The sequence below is a fragment of the Charadrius vociferus genome, unplaced genomic scaffold (genome assembly GCF_000708025.1).
Source record: "Charadrius vociferus isolate BGI_N301 unplaced genomic scaffold, ASM70802v2 scaffold151, whole genome shotgun sequence".
NCBI classification, from domain to species: Eukaryota; Metazoa; Chordata; class Aves; order Charadriiformes; family Charadriidae; genus Charadrius; species Charadrius vociferus.
The window spans coordinates 826,152-853,477 of record NW_009646933.1 but is presented as its reverse complement, the minus strand read 5'-3'; the positions used below and the strand labels follow the sequence as shown (position 1 = coordinate 853,477).

General features: G+C 41.1%; 1 protein-coding gene across 1 annotated transcript in view; it reads left to right on the top strand.

Annotated features, from left to right (window-relative positions):
• The window catches only part of EPG5 (ectopic P-granules autophagy protein 5 homolog (C. elegans)), a 58,064-nt gene extending 31,650 nt beyond the window's left edge, over nt 1-26,414 (top strand). The window contains 20 exon segments of the mRNA XM_009894753.1: nt 483-654; nt 1,592-1,754; nt 2,340-2,482; nt 4,082-4,238; nt 5,213-5,342; nt 5,345-5,406; nt 6,496-6,709; nt 7,489-7,649; nt 7,769-7,976; nt 8,643-8,718; nt 9,628-9,731; nt 10,650-10,825; nt 11,514-11,699; nt 17,179-17,388; nt 17,526-17,670; nt 19,888-20,130; nt 20,999-21,218; nt 23,684-23,899; nt 24,849-24,963; nt 26,232-26,414. Coding sequence (XP_009893055.1) covers nt 483-654; nt 1,592-1,754; nt 2,340-2,482; nt 4,082-4,238; nt 5,213-5,342; nt 5,345-5,406; nt 6,496-6,709; nt 7,489-7,649; nt 7,769-7,976; nt 8,643-8,718; nt 9,628-9,731; nt 10,650-10,825; nt 11,514-11,699; nt 17,179-17,388; nt 17,526-17,670; nt 19,888-20,130; nt 20,999-21,218; nt 23,684-23,899; nt 24,849-24,963; nt 26,232-26,414 — 3,284 coding nt within the window.
• The last annotated feature ends 912 nt before the right edge of the window (nt 26,415-27,326 follow it).

The following is a 27,326-nucleotide window of genomic DNA, read 5'->3' as shown; positions in this document are numbered from 1 at the left end:
AAACTGAGTGGGAATCAACAGGAGGAGAGAGCTGACCTAGAGAGTACTTTGGGGAGGAATTGGAGCTGAGGAGACTAAAGACGAGGGTGAATTGTAGGAAAAGGAAGATGAATTTAGCTTAGCAGCCTGGGTCTGGGAGCCTCTGTCAGAGTAGGGGAATAAATGGGATGGTAAGAGGAAAATTGGAAGGGTAGAAGGTAGTCACTGGGGGAAACAAGGAAAGCAATCTTAATTGATTAATTAATTAATGGATCTTAATGTTGTGTGGTGGAACTGGTCATGAAAACTAGTTGTGTAAAAGAAACTTTGTCAACAAAAGAAGGAAGATTAGTTAAGTGATTTTTTTTTTTTTATTAAAGGAAAGAATCCTGAGAAATACTTGTTTGCTGCTAAAAATATTTCATGCAAAAAACCCAATGTTTTTCTTCAGTTTCTCCTAAACTTTTCTTATTGACAAAACTTACTTCTGCTTTCTCTCCCAGCCAAAGAGAGGATATTGAATAATTTGAAGAAGTTTGATACTCCCAAGCCCCTTCTTCCACTCCAGACCATGAAAGCTCCTGTGCCAGTTATTTCCTCTGCCAGTCTAGTAAGTCAGAAAGAAGCAATTCAGCTCATGCGCATGGACCTTAACATCTTGCAGCGACATGCCAAGTAAGACATCACTGTTTTCCTTCTGGCTGAGTGGCATGTCTAGCAGTGTCTCCAGGTGCCCTTTATAGTGACCTTATTTGTGGTGTTGGCACAAGACTGTCAGTGATTGACTTCTGCTTCTTGTCCCATTGTTTCTCCTTGGCTATAATGTTACTTTTCCACTCCTTTAAGATAATGCTAATTGTCTTATCTAATGACTGAGATTACATCAGCTGATACCTAACTTCTATAGTTTCTTTTCTCAATTGGCATACAAAATAAAGCCTCCCTTTAGCCTAGATTTGTTGGCAATGAGTTAATTAACCTTTGTCAACTAATGTAGTAGCTGCAATATAAAGCACTGGAACCCCCAAGAGAGACATCTGATTTCTGGGACCATTAGCTTTGTGTATGAAAGAATTTTTCTTTCTAATATACCTAAGAGAACCCAGCTGAATTGTTTTCAAACACAGCTGATGAATCTGTAGCTGTTCTCACCCAATGTAATCATTTGATAAAAGTATTATAAACCAAACCAGAACTTGCTAAGCCCAAGAGAGGATGTGTCTAAAGAATTCCAGCAGCAATTTTAGGTGGGCTTTTGTTTGTTGACTGAATCATCGCACAGTCCAGCTTTTTCTTGTCTGGTGGAAAATTACATTTCCTACAGAGAGAAATCTATTTAATTTCCTTCTAGGTTGTCATATAGAATAATTCAGAAGAACTCAGGCAGACTCGAGTAGTTTTGTTCTTATGAACCTATTTCTTTATTACTTTGAAGTGCTATTACTTTGAAGTTTTAACTCAATTTCTTTTAATAACCTTTTATGTTTTCTAGGAAAGTGTCACTAGTCTTCGTACAGCACATTAAATTGAAGTCTCATCTCTTGCTTTTAAATTCTTAGTATTACTGTTTTCAGTAAAGGTTTTGGTAACTTTACCAATAAACGCTTTTCAGAACGGCAGCGCTCTGGGAATCTCAGCATGTTGCTCTCAATAGTGAGATATTGGACACAGTACCTAAGCTGTATGTCAATCGGGAAGAGCAGATCACCCTCCATTTGGAGTGCCGGGGAACTTCAAATAAAGGCTGCCAGGGAGCAGCTCTTGTGACAATCCAGGTTAGAGACATGGCATCACTTCTGTTCTGGGGCTGTTGGACATGGATAATGAAAGTGAAATGACTGAATGGTTACAAGAATGGTAGCAGTTGACCAAATAAATCCATACACCATAATAGTTACCTGAAATACCTAATACGTAATGCTCAAAAGGAAATGCAGATTAACAGCTGAAGAATAAATTGTTGCATAAAAATTGTTGCATAAAAATTGTTTTGCTCACAGTGTCCATTCTAAACTGCTTCCCAATGGGGGATGTGGGGATATGCTCACTGATAGGAATAGAAGCATGATAATGTTTCTAGAAATATTCCTATGGTGCTTGGTATATGAATTTCCTGATTTCCTTTAAGTTTCAGTCCCTGTGGATTAAAAGTCCTACATAAAAGACACGAATTGGAACATGACCAGGGAAGTGTGCTTGGGCAAGATGTACAAAGACTGATCAAAGCTCTCAGGAGAAAACCATCTATACTCAGAGTTCGTTTACTGGGCTCTGCTTCATTTTTACAAATAGGTGCAATGTTGAAGAATTTTAGGAAAAGATATTATTGTGAAATGAATATATGTCTTTTTGTCATTTAGTTTGAAGGGAAACGTAAAAATGAAGCAGTGAGCCAGCAGCTTCATGCTTTGCGTAAAGAAGTGAGACAACTGCAGGCAGAAACTACAAAGCCACCTTCTCTGGGTGTTTTGGAAGCAGCAGTACATGTGGAAAATTTTATATCGTAGGTTGTTCAGACACTCTTTTAGGTAGTGATGTTTTATATTTCTTTTTCTGTATGTTAGAGTTAAAATGTGGAACCTGTTTGTGTGTCTTTTCGTAATGCTCGTCAGCTTGGGTCATCAATAGAGCTGGAATCCTGAGACCTGTATGTGTGACACAGACCTCTAAAGGAACAAGTCTCTCTTAGCAGAAGAGCTTATTGCTGGACCTTCAGCCTCAACAGGGCACACAGTATAGTTTTCTCTTTTGATTTATTGTTTTTTGTGTTAGAATAGCCCTTCTAACCCTGCAAAATCACATTGAGTGATGACAGGGATGCTGTGCTAAACTTCAGGAAATGGCAAACTGGTACCACAGCTGTCTCAGCCATAAGCTAAACTACATGTTTTTAGTATGTCTCTTCATAGATTTTCCCTGTTATAATGCGGGACATAGTTCTTGAATAGGCAGTTATGAACTGAAGTAGCTTTTCAAAATACACAACAAAATCATCCAGTGGAAGAGGACTATATAATATCACTTTTTTTGGTGGGGTGAATAAATGGATTAGTCCAAGGCTGCCTTCCTCTTGAAGGCCTTTTACAGTTCATCCCAGAGGTCCAGTTTTGCAACACCATTCTTCTCAATCTCCTAGGTTTCTGCTGGGTTTCTTTTAGTGTAGTTGGGTTCCTACAGAGTGTACTCACTGTACAAGTTAAACTATTTGGTTACTATTTCTACACGTTCATTCTTCATCATTAATCTGAAAAATTCTGTGGATGAGCTAGTTCTTGAGTTTACATCTGTGGAACCGGATGCTCTTCAGATATTTTAATTCGGACTCAGTGAAGGGGGTTTGAGCTCAATAAAACATTTATTTGGCAGTACACAAGAAAAGTTTGATTCTATTTAAATTCCTTTATTGCTGAGCCTGTTAAGTAAAATGAGGTAAATTTTCTTGCAGTACAAATGTAGTTGAGATGGCCTAAGAACATGATTTTAGGGAGAAATAATCTGTCGGAACTATACTATGAAAAATCTTTTCATGGTCACCTTCTGATTCTGATTATGGAGGTTTTCTAAGGTTAGGAGGTATCCATTTCAGGCAGCAAAATTACTTGAGCTAAACATGGGGCTGTTCAGCCTGGCTATGAGGAGGCTCAGAGGGTTCTCATCAATACTAGAAATACCTGGAGGGGAGGGTGCAAAGAAGATGGAGGCAGGCTCTTGTCAGGGGGGCCCAGTGACAGGACAAGAAGCAATGTGTACAAACTGAAAGACAAGAGGTTCCCTCTGAACATCAGGAAACACTTTTTTACTGTGTGGGGTGACATAGGCTGTCCAGAGAGGTGGTAGAGTCTCCATCCTTGGAGATACTCAGAAGCCATCTGGACACAGTCCTGGGCAACTGTAGCTGTAGATGGCCCTGCTTGAGCATAGGGGTTGGTCCATATGTCCTCCAGAAGTCCCTCCCAACCTCAACCATGCTGTGATTCTGTGAACCCACGCTTAATTATCATGTCAACCAGAAATACCCATCTGAAGGCTATATATTAGCAAGAAACCTTTATTGTCACAGGTTATTTTCCATACATAAATTTAATCTACGCTTTTTTTCCAGGGCCTTAATAAATATCTACAAGGTGCAGCCTGTGCCTGCAATTAAGAAAGTCGGAATTAGTTTGTTTTTTACGTTAGTGGAATATGTGTGTGATGAAACTCAACGCAATCCTCCCACAAGGCAGTTCTTCACATCCTGCATTGAGATTCTAGGACAAGTGAGTTTATTCTCTGGTTTTTGGGTGCCTAAAGCTTATTCCAATTGCCTGCTAATATTGGGGATCTAAACCATTCAGAAGCCTGAAAATTAACTTCTGAGCTCCTATGCCATTTTCCTTTCAATTAGTTGTACAATATACATAGTCTTTAGGAGAGTTTAAGCTTGCACATAAGCAAAATGAAAACTGTTGCTCTGAGATGCCTGCTTAGTGCTAATAAATGCTCATTGTGTTAGTTAAATGTTAAGGTACGCTGGATTTTGGGGCAGGTAATTAAAGTTTGGGTAATTCCCGTATGTAAAAGAGTGTTTTGGCATATGTTTTGCTGTTACTGATCACTTTCTAGCTGATACCTCGTCAGCTTCTGTGTTTAGACACCTCTCTTCTGCTGCCTTGCAGTGTTCTTGGTGTAGAGAGTTAGCCAAAATTTTGCTGGTAGAGAACATAAATGCTTGTTGGTGGTGGTAATGTTTGCCATGGGGAACACATTATGTGGCTGCTCTGAGAAAAAGCATTAGCCTCTGCTTTGGATCCAGGTATTTATTTTCATCTCTTACATACAATTTGTTTCTTTGTGCAGCTGTCCTTCAGCGCTTTGAACAGGTGAAGTGATGAAAAGCTCTGCATAGCTGTAGTTCTGTTTAAATTTTTCCTAGTTTCAGGCAGGGCTGCTGAAATCTGGATTCTTCTTCTATCCCATCGGAAAAATTGTATTTCTAGGTATTTTTAGACAACAGGTGTGGTCACAAGCGTTGTTCTTAAGTGTGCTAGAGAAACTTATTTACTTTACATTATATCTTGTGGAACAGCAGTATTTAGTTGATGTTGATCTCATACAATCTGTCATTTTTGAGAAAAAATTCGTTTTTAAAAAAGGACCAAAATTATGCTTGTCTTGACAAAAAAGCTCTGAGGTATGTTTTCCAATAGATTGGCACTGGGCCATTTCTCTCACCTTTCCTGATTTTCCTCAGGTGTTCATCAGTGGGACCAAGTCAGAGTGCAAACGTCTCCTCCAGACGATCCTGCAGAATCGAAGGCTCTGTACTCTCCTTTCTCCTTACTTCACTCCTGTTGCCTCTCCCAATGAATTTGTGACTTTATATCAAAAGTCGTGGCCTTTTTGAGTGAGGATAACAGTGATGTTTTCTTCATGCTGCTGACAAAGGTAAAGTACTCATGACCACTGCATGTGGTTTGTGGGTTGCTTTTGTGGGTGTTCTTTCCCCAGAAACTGTGACTTTAGGCTAAGGAAGAAAGTGGTGCAAATCTGGTACTTTAAAATAACATTGACAGGTTCTGCAGGTCTGTGTTGTTCACCCTGAATGGTATGTTTTGTATTTCAGCTCAAGAGGGGTCAGAGGCAAAAGCAAATAGGAAACTTAAACTAGCCTTTCCTTGCCCAGATAGTATCAGTATGTTTTTCCTATGGTTCACTCTTCAGTGTGCTCTTACTCCCGATACAAAATTAAAGCAGGCTCTCGATGGCTGCTTCTGCCTGATACCTCTGCAGGGGCATTCATCGAAATAGCCAATGAATCCCAGGTATCTTAAAAATGAAAACAAAGAAAATTATTACAGTGACCGAATCTTGCACCTCTGTGGTGGAAAGGACATGTGTGCCACATATTTGATCTTAAAACATACGGAGTTAGGTAAGAGCAAGTGATTTGGACGTCTTTTTGTTTCAGGGCTGCATGATACTGTTGGCCTGTATTGTCAGTGGGGAAATTACTATTATAGATGTCGATATCACTCTGATTCTCTTAATTAGTTACACAGAGACAGGGTTTGACAGCTGTGAATAGCAGGCAGTCTGTTTCGGGCATGACTGAACTGTTCTCAGTGGCAATGGTCAGCACTGTCCCTGCTGACCTAGGTCTGAACAGATGGTCTAGGGGTTACAAATGCTTTGCTCCTCTCTCTGAAAATTTATGGACTATGTCAGTTAGCCCAGTCCAATGCTCGTGAGTGTTTGGTAGTGGTACTGAAGTGCGGAAATTCATATGCATCTTTATGAATCTGAGGACCCCTGCCAAGGGTTGTTTCATAAATTCAGGGACTTCTACAATATGCAAAATCATAACCTTTGGAGAGTGTTACCTTGGTTTTGAGTTAGGGCTAATGAGGTGCAAGTTCATTAGGTTTTTCTTCAGTTTGGTTGTTTTTTTTTTCCCCTAATGATTTCTCCCTTCTCCTAAAAGCGTTGTGGCTGTTAAAGCTCCTACTTACAAATGCTTCCTGTCCTCTCTTCTAGTTTGACCTTACACAATGGTTAAGTGTTGCTAAGCCACCTCTATCTGAACGTACCAAGCTTCTGGAGTCTATTCACTTGGCGCTCAATGCATGTGGCCTTGAACCTGAAGAAGATATTTTGATGCCATTTAATATCTTCTGCAAGCATTGGACTAACCTTCTCCAGTATCAGTTCCCTGATCACTATAGTGATTTCCTAAGGTTATTTGTGCAAAGTGAGTATCTGAATCGATACATACTAAGCCTTTCATAAAGAACTCTTTCGGCTTAAAAATATGGACTGCATGCAGTAGAGTTAAATAGCAACAAATATGGAATGATTTAAACTTTCTTAAGTTTCTGTATGCACTTTTATGTGCATGCTGTGTGGTATGTTTTTATTAGGTGCCTTTTAGCACTATTAGAAAGAAACATTCTGCAGACTGAAGTACATGCATCAGTGACAACAGATTTTCAGCCCATATTACAGGAGAAGGATGGAGGAGACGTTTCTATTAATGGAAGCACTTATTAATTATAACTATGCCACAGTAATGCAGCATCCTTGTTCCTGAGCACCCTTTAATGTCAAACTGAGAACGGGAATTATGGAGACCGGGCACTGATGCTGAAATCTACTGAAAATGTCCTGATTGACATTCAGAGGCCCATCAGATTATAGGTAGCATCTAAAGAAGAACAAAAGTACTTTCTGTCAAACCATATGTGCTGAGGCAGCAACTGTCTCCTAATGTGTGTTTGCAGCCAAGGATGTACTAAGTGCCTGGGAAACTCTCTAAGAACAGAGCGTGTGGATGCCAAAATGGGAATGTTAAATTACTTACGTTTGGGAATTGGAGAGATCTCTCGCGCTTAAACTTGGGGCTTTCATGCCTTGCCTTTCTTTCTATGCAGTAGGGAGCTCTAATTTCAACCTTTTCTGACTCATTCTGAGAAAGGGACTAATATCCTTGCCCTGATTTTCACAAATGCACTCCCTTCTCTTTTCCCTAAGGCTCATCAGAGCAGCTTCTAAGCCCTGACTGTTGGAAGGCATCGCTTAAAGCTTTGGGATGTGTTTCACCAGTGACTGAACAGGGAAGCTTCAAGAAAAGTGATTCTACTGAAAGTCCTGTATTACGGGATGCTGCAAAAACTCTCCTCTCTGCAGAACAAGTGAGTGCCTCTTTGGTTGATTTATTATGTTTTTCAGCTGAAACAGATGCCCATCAGTGACAAATAATACTGCTGCGCAGTCTTTCTGTAACAGATTAATAGTTTCCTTATTTTTACAGGTTAGAGAGACAATAGAATGGCTTTCCACATCTTTCTGCAAACTCCGACTGGCTTCGATGGACTTCAGGACTTTTGGCCTGTTTTCAAAATGGGGTCCTTATGTGGCTGAAGTGAATACATTTCTGGAGTATCTTATCAGACAACTTATTGACACTGAATTTGCTAACTTAGCCCAAGAGCCTGTTGGCAGTAACAGAATTCTAGCAGGTAATGTGTCTTATAAGCAAATTACTTCGTTACAGGCACTCAGTTTCTTCAATTTCCTCTGTTAAAGACCACTTAAATATACAGTAAAATCTTCTTACTCAGCGTTTGTACAATGAATGAGACATTAAAATACAGACCAGAAACAGTAATGCTACTTCATGGCCATGTGGGAGTTTATCTTCATGCTTGTTGGGATAAGCTTGTTTGTATTTAAGCTTGCTTTAAAATTATTTTATGAAGAGATCAGACTTTATTCAAAGAAAAATACAGTCTTTGCACTGAGCAGAGGTTTGGGAACGAGGGACTACTGAATTTCATTATGATGTGATTTTGATTTGGAGAAAATTGCCAAAACACCTTTTATTTTAGTATAAGCAGGTTTAAAGTATAAATCATTACCCCCCACAATCTCAAATGTGTTAAAGTGATATTACTAAAACATCTAAGCAATGCAAAGTGGTCATGATTGTGTAAAACAGTCAAATTGTTAACCAGAGTTACTAATAAGCATATTGTATTTTAAATTTTTATTTGATGGGGAAGAACTGATTAAATATTGGAATAAGCAAAGGACATTGTACTCAAATTTGGAAAAGTGTAGTATGTTCACTGTAGCTAATTTGAGGAGGAAAAAAAAAAGGAACTTCTGTTTTTATTTTCTTCTAGCATTGCAGTCCTTGTATTCAGTCATTGCTGGACTCTTTAAACCGTGGATACTCATCTTGGATAAGGAAGATGCAAGGTATATGTTACATGTTAAAATTAAGTGTGTTTTTCCTCAAGTAAGGACTTTAACCCTATAACAAAATGGTTTTCATTGTTACCTGTTTTTTTTTTTTTTCTAATTTATGTCTGTATTGTGACCTTCCATTAAATAGCTCTGACTTGTGTCATTTCCTTAACAATTACAGAACTAATTCATGAGTTCCTTAAGTCAAATTTTCCAAGACTTGGATTGAGTAATTATATTTCTTGTATCTAAAATAACCAAGCTGTGGTCAGGAAGCAGAGATGATAAAAATATGAATTGCACTTAGTTCCAGAAACACTCAAATTTATATTTTAGTTTCTTTTTTTTTATTTTCCATAATACTGGTAATTCCTTAGCTTAAAACAAAACAAAAAAGACAAACAATTACAACCCCAAATGCCAGCGGTATGTAAAGAAATGTTGGACCAGATCAGTCCTGTGATGATCTACTGTCTTGCGTTCCTCTGTCTTCACATGGAGAGTTGTTTGTATTGTTATACAGTTAAATTTGACTTTCTTCCAAAGCCAAAAGCTTTTTGAACTGTGAGTGCATCTCCAACGTTTAATTAGAAGGTTGACTATAGGTGGTATGTGCTGTCATTCAGGAATTCCTGTGTTTTGGTATTTCAATTATGAAATGTCAAACAAGTAATCTCTGCTTACTCAATGGTATGGTGGCTCTTGAATGTGACATTAAAATATGTACCTCTCCTAAGGAAGAAATGAGCAGTTCTGAAGAGCTGAGTTTGAATGAAAGGACTGCTGATACCTGCTCTATTGGTTTACTGTGTACTACCTACTGTATTGATTTACTGTGCTTTAGAATATTTAAATCGTTTAAGTGTTTATGGTCTGGTAACTCAACACTGACATTTGCGTTGCTTCACTCTTTCTTTTAAGCAACCAGTCCTGCTACCCTTGGTTAGAGAGCGACACTCCTGCAGCAGCCACCATGGTCTGTTTGTTTACAGATTGCATCAAGCTTTTGCATGAGAGCTTTAAAGGTGGGTGAAGTCCTCGCTGTTTTAATGTAGTGTACTTTCTGTTCTATCAGACCAAAAAGGATTTTTGAGCTGTGGGACGTGAAGGGATTTGGTTTGTTATGAACTTTTAGCCAAGATGATCAGTGCAGTGGTACCAGAAGCTTTTCTTTATTTCGGCCTTAAAAGACAGCTTTTTTCCTTGGCAAAGGTAGATGATATGTTTGGTAAGTGCATATCTGTCTGATAACAAAGTTAAAGCAAAAGAAAATGAGCTGTCATGAGAATGGCATGACTTCATTCCAGGTCTGTATGTTGTTCCCATACAACATACGCAGTAGCATGTCACAATGACCAATACATGTGTCTCAACAGCTAGTCTTGGGGGTAATTTAACCTCCAGGACTGATCATTTTGAGCTCCTATGTAGCATTACTTATTGTGCCTAGTGTGTAGTTAGACCTAGGGATGGGAAAAAAATAATTGCACAATAGCTCTTAAAAACTTTCAGGGATGAACTAGGTTCAAACTTACCTTGTAAAAATAAATAATTAAAAATGATGTATTATTGTGTGTTTTAGAAAACTTGAGATATATAAGATCTTTTTTTTAAAAAAAAAAACCCAACCAACAAACAACAACAAAGGAGCCCAGCATAAAAGCAATGAAGTTCTGTATGGAAGGAGTATTTTATAACTTCAGATTATTGTCTGGCAACTCTTTAAAAGATCGAGGAAGGGCATAAAATCATAAGCTCCCCCACTTCTTGATTTGGAGGAAAAAAGACCTAAAAGCTTAATGTGCATTTTTTTTTCTTTGATGACTAGATTTTAGTATAACTTGCATTTATGGTTTTTCATCTTCAAAATTGGACTTTCTTCTGTAATCAACTTTCCCTGATTTTTTTTCTGTTGTTAATTCAGCTATTTTCTTTTATTCTAGATAAGCTGTTTCCAAGCCACCGTGGGGCTCTCTGGTTACATCTAATGCATTACTGTGAATGTTGCACAGCCCCCAAAATGCCAGAGTTTATTCTCTATACTTTCCATACTGAGTTCAGAAGGCTTCCGTGGAAGGAAATGCATCCAGACCAGATGCTGATGGAAGAGTTCTTTAAAGTGAGTACACAGCATCTGGTGAATTAAGTTCATAATCAATGTTGGCCTTGAAAATAACTGGAGAACTGGGGACAGTTCTTCTAGCAAGTAAGCTTTTAAGGTTTGTAGCATTCACAGCTGCTCATTTGTGATTCATTTTTGTGAAAGAGTGCTATTAAGTCTTAGCTGAAGATGTGGGGAGCTGTAAAGCTGGCAATATTTCTATTCTGTTACTGCTGCATCTGAATGTCTCGTTTATTACATATATATTTAATATGTTTTTAGTTAGAGTTAATATATTTTACTATTGCCATTTGGTTCTCAGTTCCAAGTTGTCTGAGACAGCGTAAAGCTGCAGAAAGGTTTGGGAATGTCCCAGGATTTACTGCTTATTTGTTTGGGATGAGTTCTTCATGCAATTCTCAATAGGCTCAGAGTTTCTTAGTTTCTCTTAGAGCGAAGAGAAATGGATGTTAAGAGTTTGTAATAGATGGTTTCTTTTTGGTTTTCTGTAGTGGTTGTCTGAGAGGCTTAGAAGGTTTTATGTGCAACTCTTAGGGTGTGTGCATGAGTAAAATGATGGAGAAGGGGCAGTCTGTTCCTCTGCTGACCTGAAATACTGCTGGGGATTTATAGTTGGCTAAGGATCTGAAAATTATGAAATATCTTACATTGTTTTATGTGCCTGTCTTTTTTTTCTCCTCCCTAGATTGAAAGAGGCAGCCCCAAGAGTTGTTTCTTATTCTTGGGTTATGTTTTATGTGAAATAAACTGGGTCAGTGTCCTCTCTGATGCTTGGAATCCCAACCCTCCTCCTCAGACTCACAACATGATTGTCTGTCTGCTGTGTATGATGGTCCTGTTGGCAAAGGAGGAACAACTCATAGGCAAAGAGGTAAATTTTTGAAAGGTTCATACCTGTTTGCCTTAGCAGAAGAGTAATCCTTTGCTAGCAAGGGCACAGGATGTGACTTATTTCACATTTGCAGAATGATTAACTCAGAAGTGTGTTTTGCATAGGTAAAATACCCAAATAGCATTTTAGAGATGGCCAAGACTAACTCCTTATGTGGGGGATTTTGTATAACTTGTGTGAAAAAAGAAGAGCTGCTGTTTGTTTTATGAAGCTTCTGTGGGTGCTGTGATCCAGTAGTGTTGTAAAGAGTAAACAAATAAATACTGACAGTTTCCTGGAGTTAAAAAATGACACTCTGGGATTTGGAAAGATCAAATATATATGTTGCTTTCATTAGTGTTTAAAAAATTGATGTTGTACAGAGCTACTGTGCTGCTGTTTTTCCTTTTGTTGTTAAGTATGAGATGCTGCATAGTATAGCTTTCTTGTCTCTTAGGCCAGCCCTTAATTAAAATGTCTGTTTCCTTTTCTCTTTCCTGGTTTTAGAGAACCTTAGTTATAAGCACGTGCAAAGTAGAGGTAGTATTTGCAAGAATTTACATATGCATCTATAATAGATGTGCATATATATGTGTACATGTTATGTGCACGTGTATATAGGTGTGTATGTATTGTACATGCATATAGAAGCATAGAATGGTTTAGGTTGTGTTGTGATTTGGGCTGAACCAGTCACCGAGCTGAACAACAGATGCTCTCACCTGCCTCTCTTTGAAGACCAGGACAGGTTGGAAGGGACCTTTAAAGGTCATCTAGTCCAACACCCCTACCACAAACAGGGACACCCTCAGCTAGATCAGGTTGCTTGGGGCCCCATCCAACCTGACCTGGAATGTTTGCAGGGATGGGGGCATCTACTACCTCTTTGGGCAACCTGGGCCAGCATCTCACCACCCCTCCTGGAAAAAAACAAACCAAACAAACAAAAAACCCAACCAAACAACAAGAAAAAAACCAAACCAACCAAACAAAAAAAACCCCCAAACCAAACCCAAAACCCTCTTAATCTATATCTAGTCTAAATCTATCCTCTTTTAGATTAGGGTTTCTAATCGACAAGCGGCTGAATATGAGCCGGCAGTGTGCCCAGGTGGCCAAGAAAGCCAACGGCATCCTGGCTTGTATTAGAAATAGCGTGGCCAGCAGAAGTAGGGAGGGGATTGTGCCCCTGTACTCAGCGCTGGTGAGGCCACACCTCGAGTATTGTGTCCAGTTTTGGGCACCTCAATACAAGAGAGATATCGAGGTGCTGAGGCGAGTGCAGAGGAGGGCAACGAAGCTGGTGAAGGGGCCAGCAAACAAATCATATGAAGAGCTGTTGAAGGAGCTGGGACTGCTTAGTTTGGGGGGGAGGAGGCTGAAGGGAGACCTCATCACTCTCTACAACTATTTGAAAGGATGCTGTAGAGAGGCTGGTGCTGGTCTCTTCTCACAGGTAATTAATGACAGAACAAGAGGGAATGGCCTACGTCGCCCTGCCGGCCATGCTTCTTTTGATGCAGCCCAGGATGGAGTGGGTTTTCTGGGCTGTGAGCGCACATCGCCAGCTCACAGAGCTTCTCATCCGCCAACACCCCGAAGTCCTTCTCCTTAGGGCTGCTCACAATCCCTTTATCCCCCAGCCTGTATTGATAGTGGGGGTTGCCCCGACCCACGTGCATACCTTGCACATGGCCTTGTTGAACCTCATGAGGTTCACATGGGCCCGCTTCTTGAGCTTGTCCAGATCCCTTTGGATAGCATCCTCAGGTGTGTCAGTCACAGTGTGTCCCTCAGGCATGTCAACCACACCACTCAGCTTGCTGTTGACACAAACATGCTGAGGGTGCACTTGATCCCACTGTCTGTCATTGGTGAAGATATTTAACACTACTGCTCCCGATACAGACGTCTAAGGGACACTACTTGTTGCTGATCTCTATCTGGACACTGAGCCATTGACCGCTACCCTCCGGATGCCACCATCCAACCAATTCCTCATCCACCAAACAGTCTACCCATCAAATCCATATCGCTCCTATTTAGTGAGAAAGATGTTGTGGGGTACCATTTCAAAGGCCTTACAGAAGTCCAGATAGATGACATCTGGAGCTCTTCTCATGTAGTCAAAGGTAGTCCACTGATGTAGTCACTCCATTATAGAAGGCCACTAGGATGGTCAGGCAGGACTTGCCCTGGATGAAGCCATGCTGGCTGTCTCAAATCACCCTGTCCTCCATGTGCCTTAGTATAGCTTCTAGGAGGATCTGTTCCATGATCTTCCCAGGCACAGAAGTAGGGCTGAAAGGTCAGTAGTTCCCAGGTCCTCCTTCCTACCCTTTTTAAAAATGGGTGCAATGTTTCCCTTTTTCCAGTCACTGGGGGCTTCACCTGACTGCCATGACTTTTGAAATACAATGGAAAGTGTCTTGGAAACTACATCAGCTGGTTCCCTCAGGACTCAAGGGTGCATCTCATCAGGTCCCATAGAATTCTGTATGTTCAGGTTCCTCAGGTGGTCATGAACCTGATCTTCTCCTACAGTGGGAGGGACTTTGCTCCCCCAGTCCCTGTCTTGTGGTGCATCTGCTTGAGAGGTGTGGGGACAGAGGTTGCCAGTGAAGACTGAGGCAACAAAATTGTTGAGTACCTCAGTCTTCTTCTCGTCCGTTGTTACCAGTTTGCCAGTCTTGCTCATCAGAGGGAGTACGCTTTCTTTCACCTTCCTTTTCTGGCTGACATACCTGTAGAAGCCCTTCTTATTGTTCAAGTTCAGCTCCAGCTGCTCTATGTAATGTATGCATATGCAATATTATATGTAACTTAAGGTGAAACTTTTTCTGACAGCCTGAGGGAAAAGAGTGTCTAGCATCTGCCTGGTTTAATTAAGACAGTCTGCCAGCATGAGTGCAGGAGCAGCTTTTACTTTGGCGTTCATACCTGTGGTTCTGTGAGAAGAATTGGGACGCTCGCAGATTCACGTTTATTTTGTCACGACCAGTCATATAAATCTCCGCTGTGCCTCGCTTCTTTTTCTGAGTGGCAAACATGAACCTGTGGAAGGGTAGTAAGGAATCATGCATTTATGAAAAACTTATGCATGGCTCTGTCCATTACTTTACATGTTTGTGATGTTTTCCAACCTGATCTTCAGTACAAGACACACTTCAAGTTGGTTGTGTTAAGCACAACTTGGGAATGGGATTAGTCCCTGTGAGGTTAGGAGCAGCACTTGATCTGAATGTAGTTTTTTTTCATAGCTGTCTGAAAAGAAAATATTTGTCTGCTTGAAATTGTTGTCTCAGGAGTTATAAATAAGTGTTGTTCAGTCCTTAGTCAGAACTGCTTTTGCAGACATTTCTTTCTTACCATAAAGTGCTCACCTCCTAACTCCATATGATGTGATGACAAGTCACAATGATCTAACAACTTGAAGACCAGATATATCTTTAAGAACCTTGTCACTGTCTGCTTCTGATGAGTTACTGGGTACAGATTACTTCATCTGTTGAATCTTAGGTTGAGTTTTCTTGTTCTCTTGCTTTGAAGGGGTATTTGACCATCTCTGATTTCCCAGCGCTTTTCCCATTTATGGTTGCATTCCAATATTTCTGAATTGTTGGAATGGGAAAGAGAAACACTGGGTCTTAAGTTGAACTTTCCAAAATCCTGATTTTTGCCAAGAGCTCTGTGTGGGTAAATCTAGCACAGTCTCCTTCAGTCCATTGCTTCTGAAGGACTCTTCGAGACGCGCTGGGTAATCTTCAAGAAGTCCCATTTCACGTCTGCCAGCTTTCTCCTGCTCACACCATCTTCCATTTTCCATTTTCTCTGAGGCATTACAAGATCCTGTGTCAAGATGTCACCAGCAGCCTTTGATCAACATTGTGTTCCAGTACAGGAAAATTACCAGAGTTCACGTGCTTTGACCTGAATGTATTTGCTTATCAGAAGCTTCTCAAGCTTCAAAAGACACCTGTTGGTACATGTTATGAGTCAGCCTCAGGAATTCCCTCCTAGCCTCCAGCAGTGTTAAAGTGACGTGATGTCACTCTTTTTTTACTTCCCAGAATGATCCTGTGACACCTTGACCTGAATCTCAAACTCTTTAGTTCTCTGTACTATGTTCTAGTGCGTGAGCAACTTGAGAAGTACTTGAGGTACCAGTGCCACGTTCTTGTTAATGTAGAATCCCTAGTAGTATGATGTAGTTGGGTTGGAAGGGACCTTAAAGATCATCTAGTTCCCCCCCCCTGCCATGGGCAGGGACACCTCCTACCAGCCCAGGTTTCTCCAAGCCCCGTCCAACCTGGCCTTGAACACCTCCAGGGATGGGGCAGCCACAGCTTCTCTGGGCAACCTGCGCCAGGGGCTCACCACCCTCACAGGAAAGAATTTCTTCCTCATATCTCATCTAAATCTCCCCTCTTTCAGTTTAAAACCATTCCCCCTCGTCCTGTGGCTCCATTCCCTGATCCAGAGTCCCTCCCCAGCTTTTCTGTAGCCCCGTTAGGGACTGGAAGGGGCTCTAAGATCTCCCTGGGGCCTTTTCTTCTCCAGGCTGAACAACCCCAACCGTCTCAGCCTGTCCTCCCAGCAGAGGTTCTCCAGCCCTTGCAGCATCTCCGTGCCTTCCTCTGGACTTGCTCCAATAGGTCCATGTCCTTCTGCTGGTGGGGGCTGCAGAGCTGGACACAGCTCTTTTGTCTAATTTGGATTAGTTCTGTATCCTTATAGTATTAGGGTTGTGTTGACTACCAGCACAATTCCAGTATTTGTTCCCTCTGTAACATGTAGAAATTTGGTGCTTCTCAGTGCCCGGGGGGGCCTTTTGTATTGCAGATGTGTAGGAACCCTTGAGAGGAGGATGGTGGTAGCTGGGGTTAGACTCTGCTGCTTGTAGACAGAGAGACTTTTCCATCTGCATACTTGCACTGCCTGTGTGAGTTGCAGACACTGTTGTGGAACTGCTGTACTGTTCAGGATGGTATTTATGAGAATAAACACTTGAGGAGTCCCCCGTGTTAACAGATGATTCATTGAATGGAAAATCGAGGGACTTGGCTTCTGTCCCTGTTCTGCTGTGAACTTAAATTAATTTCTTTAAAAATAATTTTTAATGCCTTTTTTAAACCTTTATGGAAATGACTTTGCCTTGTAGGGTCTCCATTTCTTTCTAGCTGTCTTGACATGTTTGCATGTCAAATTTTAATGTCTCTGACTTGTGCTTCATTAGAGCGCTGCAGCAGTCTGAGTACTGTTGCATGAATGCTAGAGATGACATCCATGTGTTGGCTTGCTGTTTGAATGCGGAGTTGCTTTTCAGCCAAACTCGCAGTGGTCATCTGTTTCTGTGGGGTTTCTGCTCTGTCTCCTTCAAATTTTGGAGTCTGGGCTTCCTTCCAACGTTGACTACTGTGAATATTAATTTAAAACAGTAAAGAAGGTGGAGCTTAGACTGATGTCTTTAAATCTTCAGGAATCGCCACTCATAAATCTTCTTGGACAGACCAGCTCCCTTCCTTGGCAACTTGTGGGCATTTCATCTTATCAAAGCATCATCAACTACTGCAGCAGTCACTACCCTCCCTCTGTTATCCTCGCTAAGGATGCTGCAGCTGAACTGACAGTGAAGCTCCTGAAAATCTCAGCAGGCTTTGGTGCATCCTCAGATAGTCATGTCCACCTTGTAAGTTAAACTGGATTTGCAGTGTCTCTGAGCTGTTCTTGTGTCTTGCAGTGTTCTGCTTTTGTACATTATGGAGTGTGGAAAGAGTCTAGGCATGATTTTTTTTTTTCCTAATTGATTTTGATTTTGATTAACAGGATGCAACACTGAAGTGCCAAGCATACATTCGCCAGGTGGTTCAGTTTCTCAGCACCTTAGAACAAAGCGGAAAGATTACTCTTGCGGTTTTGGAACAAGAGATGTCCAAGTTGCTAGATGATGTAGTCATCTTTAATCCTCCAGGTTTGTGTTAAAGAAGTGGCAAATTACTTTAAAACTGTCAAAACCCTTTATGGTACTACATGGATTTTTGAACATCTGCGACTATGTAATTACTTGCATTACTATACTGTCTTCCTTATGGGCAGAAGGTCATGTTGCTTTGATGATGTGTATGTATAGGTGGTATGTTAGCACAAACCAAAAATATAAACATTACTCCATAGAGCTGTCAAGAGTGACAGGACCAACAGAAAAAACAGAGGTTATGTTGTGAGTGAAGCTAACTGATATACAGGAGCTTGAGGAATTCTTTTCTTTGCTTTCTTGCTTTTTAATCTTTTTTTTTTTTCTATTTGACTTTTACATCTTTTTTAAAAGGAAAGATGACACAAATACACTCTCTTGGTCCTGAGGGTTTGGGTTCTAAGAAAAGATTCTAAACTGTTGTGCAACTGGGGAAACTGACTATATAGAAGTAGAGAAATTATATTGATCTACACTAGTAGTATGGTGTATCCACAACTGCAGCATTTATATTGATTTTGGTTTCAGTACTAGTAATGTCCTGAGCTTCCTCTATCAAACTAAAACTTCAGGTGAAATCAGTCATCTCACTCTACTACACAGAAGTACTTGTCAGGTGTTGTGTCTCTTCCTGTCCGTGACCCACACTGGTGAACAGAAAGTACCCAAAAATCTGTGTGACTTAACTGTCTCTCAGTACTTGTATTGGTACTTGGGCAAGCTCTGTAGGACAGCCCCATAAACATCAAAATTCATTGTGACTGGAAGAGAAGGCCAACACTCATAACGGAGAAATTTTGGCGGAGACCTCCAGTATAAGAGGAGCCCTCTGCACGCTTTTATGTGTTAAAGAGCTGAAAGAGAGAACGTTAGGTGTTTCTCAACCAGGCGGTGGCGTACAGGAGGATCACTGGTGCAGAGCAGCAGGAAAGTGGTGGTGTGTATCAATGTAGCTTCTCTGTGAGGTTTGGAGGGGGCTGGTGGAGGTTTTTGGAAGAGCCTCCAGGGCAGCACTGTCTCTTGGCAACAGCTGGAGCAGAGGAAGCTGGACTTCTTGCTCGAGCACTGTCAGGACTTGTCCCAGGGGATCTGGTGGGCCCAGGTGTCAGGTGTCTGGTGGTGGTCCTGCTCAGTGGTCTGCAGCCTGTGGAGTGGGACTTGGCTGTTAACCTCCTGCCATTGTCTCTCATTTCGTCTGTGATAAAATGTTTACCTTACTGGAGAGCTGTGCTATGATTTTAGGGGCTTTTTTCTTTTTTTTTCTTTTTTTTTTTCCCCTTTCTTTGTAGGTAGATGATACAAACAAAATAGCTTAGATTGGAAGGGACCTGTGGAGGCCTGTAGTCCAACCTCCTCCTGAAACCAGGGCTAGCTTCAAAATTAAATTGGGTTGTTCAGCACCTCAGCTGGTGAGCTTCCAAGTATCTGCAAGTGTGGAGGTCTTGGCCTCTTTGCGTAATGTTTTTCAGTGATTAATCCCTCTTTGTGCACAACTTTTCTTCTTAACCACTTGAAATTTTTCCTTCTACAACGCCTGATGTTGCTTGATTTTATTTTTTTTTCCTTTTATAACAATGGTGGGTTTTGTTCATTAATACGTTCAAAGGTGTAGTCTGTAGTTACACTTTTAAGAGCCAAGCACGTGAAATGTTTGTGCTTCGGGGTGCTGTTACAGGTGGCCCATGATAACGTGTTCAGGCAATGCCAAGAGATGGTTTAAATAAAAATATTCTGGGGCTGAACACTGGGATTAGCAGGATATCTAGAATCCTGGAAATGCATGAAGGAATTGCAACATTTCAGGGCTCATCTTGGTCTTATTTCAAATTTAATAATCTAAAATCTTGGTTGTTTCACTCTAAGGTGTGCTTTAAACTGTGTTTTAATACCCAAATTTTCTTGGAGACTGTAAGCATGCTTTATCATTCAATTTGTTTGCACTGTAGTCATGGTTTAAGACTGTAGGTGAAAGATGGGCTCCAACATACTCTGCTGTATCAGTTGTGTCTCTGTTTAATGAGTGGTGAACTATCTCATCAAGGGAAGAGACTGTAAGGAATGGATGTCTTATTGCAGTTTTTTAAGTACAGACAAGGAATTGAGGTGTGTAAAGAGCAAAGGGGTTCAGATTCTACAGAAGGGGTTCAGTGGTGAAGTTGAATTTGGGTTCTAGTGTCTAGTTACTGAAATGGCTTTCTTATTTCTGACTTCCAGAGATGGATCTGCAAACACGTCATATGGCCCTCAGCAGTCTCTTTACAGAAACGCTGATGATGATGAACAATTCGAGCGTTACAACAGCTGAGTCGCTCCGGGTGAGCTTACGAAAGTGGATCGACAGCAAAGTGCACGGATTGCTAGCAATGCCCCTTCTCACAGCGGCGTGTCAGAGCCTGGCCTCTGTGCGACACATGGCAGAGACGACCGAAGCCTGCATCGCCGCTTACTTCAATGACGGTAGGAGCACGTCTTGTTCTGCTGCTTGTCTCAAATACATTGGTCAGTCTTCGGGTGCTCATTAAATACAAATCATCTGGAATCCTTACAGCTTCCTGATGCCCAGTACTGGAATTGGGTTTTAATCTGGTTTCTGTAATCAGAGCTCCGTTCTTTGTATCTGATGTCTGCCAGCTGTCCCATATGTATGTGCTGTAGTAACTAGATGTGGATGAGTTAGACCATGGTGGTTTGGGTTTTTCAGCTGCTCTAATTGTGTCTTTTCTTGAGAACTATATATGTCTCTGTGAAGACTGATTTGCTCTGTGTTAATGGTTCCCGTTTTTCCAGCTAAAGGGGAGGGCTTTAAAAAAGAATCATCCCAAGAGAGCAAAACAAATGTTTGTGTCCCTTCCTGTAGTGTTCTGTAGGCTAACTTAAGAAAAAAATACTATTAATTGGTAAACCTCTGAAATTCTATGGTGTGCGGGGTTTTTTTGGTTGTTTTTTTTTGGCGGGGAGGGATGGGGGGTTCTTTATGCATAACCCTTGTGGAGCTACCTATTGATTTCTTCCACATTTTATGTGATCAGATTTCAGTACACCTGAAGGAAATATTTAAAATTCCATTGCTAACATTTTCAAATTTAATCCTGAGTGAATGCTGAGAAAGTATCTTGCCTTGACCTCAAGGAGATGCTCTGTGAAAGTGGAGTTTTTCTCTTCTCTCCCTCAGAGTTGCATGATGAATTGATCACCTGGTGAACAGCTAAAATGGCTGGAGTTCTGTAATTTTAAAGGAACACAGAGAAGTAGTTCCAGTTCTTAGGTTTTACCAGGTGCTGCTTACTCACATGCTCTTTGTTCTGTCCTTTTGTTTTCTTTATAGATTGTCCTCACCACCAGGATTTAGGCTGGGGCCCTATACTCGCCTCCCTCCAAGTTCCTGAGCTAACCATGGAAGAATTCCTGCAGGAGTGTCTGTCTTTAGGAAGCTACTTGACCCTGTATGTCTACCTGCTGCAATGCCTAAACGCTGATCAAACTCTTACCAATGAAATGAAAATCCTGCTAACCATCAACAAGTGGCTAGAGCAAGTGTACCCAAGGTATGAAACTCAAGGCTTCTGAATCATAGAATGGTTTAGGTTGGAAAGGACCTTAAAACCATCCAGTTCCAACCCTTCCCCCCCCCCTGCCACAGGCAGGGACACCTCCCACTAAACCATATGGATCAAAGCCCTGTCCAGCCTGGCCTTGAACACCTCCAGGGATGGGGCAGCCACGGTTTCCCTCGGCAACTTGTTCCAGTGTTTCACCACCCTCATAGTGAAAAATTTCTTCGTAATACCTATTCTACATCTCCCATCTTCCAGATTGAAACTGTTCCCCCTCATCCTATCACTTCATGCCCTTGTAAAAAGTCCCTCTCCAGCTTTCCCATAGGCCCCCTTTGGATACTGGAAAGCTGCTATGAGGTCTCCCCGGAGCCTTCTCTTCTCCAGACTGAACAACCCCAACTCTCGCAGCCTGTCTTCATAGCAGAGGTGCTCCAGACCTCTGATATCTTCGTGGCCCTCCTGGTCTTGCTTCAGCAGATACATGTCCTTCTTATGTTGGGGGCCCAAGAGCTGGATGCTGCATTCCAGGTGTGGTCTCCCCAGAGCTGAATAGAGGGGCAGAATCGCCTCCCTCACCCTGCTGGCCATGCTTCTTTTGGTGCAGCCCAGGATGGAGTGGGGTTTCTGGGCTGTGCGTGCACATTGCCAGCTCACGTTGCGCTTCTTGTCCACCAACACCATCTTTCTTCTAAGCCCCTTTTTAAATACTGTAAGGCTGCAATAAGGTCTCCCCGGAGCCTTCTCTTCTCCGGGCTGAACAACCCCAACTCTCTCAGCCTGTCTTCATAGGAGAGGTGTTCCAGCCTTCTGATCATCTTCGTGGCCCTCCTCTGGACCGAGTCCAACAGGTCCATGTCCCTCTTATGTTGAGGGCTCCAGAGCTGAATGCAATATTCCAGGTAGGGTCTCCCCAGAGAGGAGTAGAGGGGCAGAATCACCTGCCTTGACCTGCTTGACTTTTAAAGTCAAGGCCTTGAATCTGCCTTGACTTTTAAACAAAGCTGTAGTTGTGTAGCTGGTATAATTACAGGGCTAGGTTAATTAGGTTAATATCACCAGTCTGCTGGATGAAATGGCCAGTCCTTCTGTATCCGCTGTTACGCAGTCTGTCCAACCCTGGTGCTAGTTGTTGTGGTTAAAGAGAAGAGGCAGTTTTATTTACTTGAACACTTCTGGTGCAGTTTTGGTCAGTTTTCAGTCAGAGAAGCTTGATTTCAATGGCTGGATTTGCACTCAATTTAAATTACTTTAAGCAAACCCTAAATCAGCGTAGATTACATTTTCCAGAATGTCCACTAGGTGGGATGTGTTATATGCTAAATAATCAGCTTGACACTGAGAGAACTGGTGTTCAAAACTGCTCAATGCTGACTGTTGGCAGCTCTGAACCAAATCTGAATGCAGTGAATGTGGTGGGATGTCCAGAGTTAGGGGCCTGTATCTCTGCAGAACAAATTAATTAGGTAACAGGGTTCTGGGGGAAACGGATGGATTGCTTTGTGGTTAAAATGATAATATTTTTAAGTACAAAGTATGTAACAACTGTATTTACAGTTCGTACTGAAATGGCCAGAATTTAGCAAACATGGTGAATATTTTTCCTTATTAATGTTGATAATGTTCGTATTTGCCATGAAGGAACATTTTGGGAAAAGGTACATTCCCACTGTTTCTTGAAATTCAAAGAATACTTTCACTGTTGTAGGTGCCATAGTAATTTGATTGCCAAAGTATAAAGGCGACAGCAAAGCCACCATCTTAAATTAAACCTTGCTCTAAACATCAAAGCTGAAAGTGCTTGGGATGGGAAATGACTGGGACGGAGTGATGTGAAGATGGTCTGATGCAGGAAACTCGTGCTGAAGCTTTATGTGGAAAATCTGAGCTCGTTAACTAAAACTGCAAACTGTTTGGGGAAAGGTTAAAAATACTGTAGGGGGAACTTCACTTTGTGCTTTGCTTGACAAAAAAACTTCACAGTTTACTTTTCTAGAAGATCATATTAAAAGTCTAAATTGTTGTGGAAACAACAGCTAGTGCTTCATAAAGTGTTTTATTGGTAAGTGAAGAGAAAAAAAAAAGAGTAGAGATACAGCTTCATTCCTTTTATACCATTCTTACACAAGTTTAAACCCACTTTTGGCTGCAATATCATTTATTCTCAGTTGTATAGCTTAAAAGGAAGCATTGTTTTTTGTCCTTTTACAGACTCTTAAAACCTGCTAACTGATGTCTGCATCAAATCCATAACAACAGTTACAACAGTAACTGTTACTGGTGGGGTAGTATAGTTATGCTGTCCTCATATAGTAAGATTGGCTGTCATTAATTAACCATCTGAATTCTTCATGGCGCTAATGGGGAGACATACAAACTTCTTAACCTATGCATCTGACTTTTCTTGATTTATATATATATATATTTTAATTTTATTCTTTAAATCTTGCCTAAAGCTCAGCGAAGGAAGAGGCAAAGCTGTTTCTTTGGTGGCACAAAGCCATGCAATTATCCTTGATTCAGATGGAGCAAGATGACACCATTCTGATCGAAGCTGTCATTCGGACACTGCTGTCAATCCAAGGCAGGCAGAGTCAGCTGGCTGAGGAGCGACTGAGTTCTGGAATTCTTGGTGCTATTGGGCTTGGCAGGAGGGCTCCTTTGTCACCCAGGTAAGGGTTGAAGATGTGGTAAATCAGTTGATTTCAGTCATCGTGTTAAAAAAGCTGCAGCCTGGACCCAGACTGCAAAGTGCCATGTCAAAAGATGCTCTGAATCTAGGGTGTCCCCAAATCTATAAAGTTGTTTGATCCCATCACATAAAAATTGTAGCAAGGGTTTGAATCTGGTTAAGTAGTGGATATGGACTTCTGCAAAGTCTGTGGTGGAAAAGGAAGGAAAATGCAGTTGCGATTCTGGCTTAAGGTTCAATTGCAGTGAAGTTTGTTGGGAAACTGTCATGAGAGGAAAGTATTTTCACATGGTCTGTAGAATACTGTTCCTGTTGCTGCCACAAGAATTTTGCATGATCACATGTTGCCTTTTTACATCTTCACCTTGAGGCATTGGAAATGTTAAGAGAAGCTCAAAGAAATACGTGCTCACTTGGTATTCACTTTCTCTTCTAAAGAGAGACGCCAAGTTTGGTTGTTAGGTATTAAAATCAAATTCACTGTGGAAGGAATGCCAAGAAAAAAATACGTAAATGTTTGTGTAACACCAATTCAACACAGTACCTAAACATAACTTTATGTTTATAAAGACCTTCTGGAATGCAATCCTGTTGAAATTGCCCTGAAATCTTAGTTTTGTTCAACTCATCCTTTGATTTGGGTGATAAGAATGTTTCAAAGGCTGTGAAATGAAGGACTATTTCAGATGGGACCTCAAGGCTTCAGCTAAGCTTGGAACACATGTAACATTTTAGATGTATGGTATTCTCCTCTAGTATGTATGATATCCTAGTATGTGTATATATATTAAAGGGATTTATTTTTTTCTAATGCACTGAAAAAGGTCCTCATGCGAGAGATCTCATGGGTTGGAACTTCCAGTTTATCTGCTGTTGAGGACTTGCAAATTTGATGCTACCTTCTCTCTCTGTCCTTCTCCCTGTGCAAGGTTTCGGGTGGTTGCCCGCAGTTTGTCTGCCTTCCTCTTGGTGCAGATTCCTGCAGAGAGTCAAGTCCGCCTGAAAGCGGGGTCAGAGCCAAAGCTGTCGCAGAAGGCCCAGCAGGTAGTGTGTGCCAGTTGCTGGCTTCTTGACATGCTCTCTTTGCGCGCTTGCTCAACTTGCGGGGTGAAGCTGATAAGAGCATTTCTTCAAGCTAAATCCTGCTCTCAACTTGTTGAATTTATTTGGCGCTGAGTGCCCTTGATCTTTTTTTTGCTACTGCTTTACATCTGGCTCTAAATTCTGAATTTCAGAAATAGCTTTGCCTTCTTGGGGAAGTGAGTATATCACAAATGTATGTGCTGTTTTGCATCAAAACACCATTTGCCAGAGACAAGGCCAGGTGCAGCATAGGCTGGGTGATGGTGCAAGTTTACTGAACTGTTGTAGCAAGACTGTGTGTCTGAGCCCTAACCTAAAGTGATCCCAGGTGAAACTGTTTATACGACATTCTGTATTAATGTGAAGGCATCAGTTTCTAATGTTATACACTGAAAAAGCGCAGGTGAACTGATGTCTGTAAACCCTGAGTTCAGAAACTTTGGGACGTAGCAGGTAGGAGGAATTTAAAACAAACAGGAAAAAACAATGTTGCTGTGATTGTACTGCTTTTCAGTGATAAAGAAGGGCTGCATTCACACTAACATTTGTTTATATGAGATCAGGGCTTAAAAGCCCTATGATAAATAAACATTCCTTCTTTAGCCTGTGTGCTGACGATTATTATTGTTCCAGTAAGTGCCTGAGAAGAGGAAGAAGGAGTTGATTAGAAACCAGAGCAAAGTAACTTGGTACAACGTGCTTCTCCAATAAGTAAATGAAACTTGTTCAGACACAATTCCAGCATTTCCCCTGGCTGATACTGCCAGCATTGGCTCTCTTATGTACAATTTCTCACTTGACATTGTCTCTGTAATATTATTAATGTAAGCAAGGTAATACTTTTATGAAAGTTCATAAGATCAACCTGAAATGAGTAGTTAAGTGTGTTGCAGTTTGTAGTTTGGTGTAATTTCCTTGAGACCATGTTTTGAATTCATGAAGTAAATATTTGACAATATTTGGGTTACAGAATCCTAGCAAGTCTTGATAGAACAGTTGTCTTGTTGATCTCAGAGAGGACAGATTGAAAAAAATGAGTTGGCTTGAAACGGTGTTATGTGATTGTATTTTACAAATGCTTTATTCCAAATACTCCAGGTTCTCTAGTAGATAAGGATCTTCTAGTAGATAAGGATCTTCTAGGGGAATTGTGCACATGGTGGCTCGTGAACAGGTGTGTTATGGCCAGAAGGACACACAGCTAACAGAATTTTCCCTTGTTTCTATAGGCACTAAATGCTCTTGAATCTATGGCATGAAACAAACAATATATGGATTATCAAGAGCAAGTCTCCCAGGCTTCCCAGTTCATCAAGCATCCAGAACACTGTCTTCGAGACGGCAATAATCTCTTGGCTCTCCTTATTAACACTCTGTACCCAGAAGTGCATTATTTGGACAGCATACGATAGCGGCACTGAGCTCGCAGAATCACGCAATGTTGATTACTCTGGTTTACATTTAATGTCTTTATTGCACAAGTAAACGTGGATGGGGATTGCATACTGGCAAGTTTTCTGCTCTTTGAGGTTTTCTTTCTTTTCCTTTGATTGGTAGGCCTGTGGAATTGCTTTGTTTTTGTTGACTGAAAACACTTGAATATCTTCCTGTGTACGGTGCACATCTGAGAGGAGGATACCATTAGACAGTGAAGCTCATCCTGTAGCATCTTAAGTCTTGGCTTTGTGCCTTTTTTATTTTCCAACCTGTCATTGCTCAGGCCAGCTCAAAGTGAGTGGGGGATTGTGTATAAAAGAGGTTTTGACTTTCTTAACCAGGATACCTCTGAATCTTACGTGAGTGTGTGCCTGGAGACTTGTGAAATCCCTGTGTTTGGAAAGATAGTATTTTGAATTTTGACACTTTTGCTATCCCACAAAAGTCTGTAGTTGAAAGGCATGCCTAGAATTTTCTTCCACTTCTGTAAATACAACCTAAAGTTTGAACTAAAGAACTTTGTTTTTTCCTATTTTTCTAAATATTAGTGAGTCCGCATCCATATTGCTTGTTAAATGCAAGTAACTTCTAGTCAAGTTCTTTTTAGGTCAGGTGATTTAAATCCAGACACAGATTTTCTGGATGCCCAGTGTCTGGGAGGGGAGTAGTCAGTTATGTTCATGTTGGGTAGGATTCCTTAATCCTGAAAGTTTGGTTGTTTAGAAAATACAGACTTAACAAATGGACACCCACCATTTAAGTTTATTCTGCCTAGCTGGGCATGACATGACAGGGTTTTAGATGACACTGTGAAAAGGTATTTTTCTTCTGCTAAATTTTGGTGATCACTTGTTAAAATCCTGTTGCCAAAGCATGAACCGTGAGCC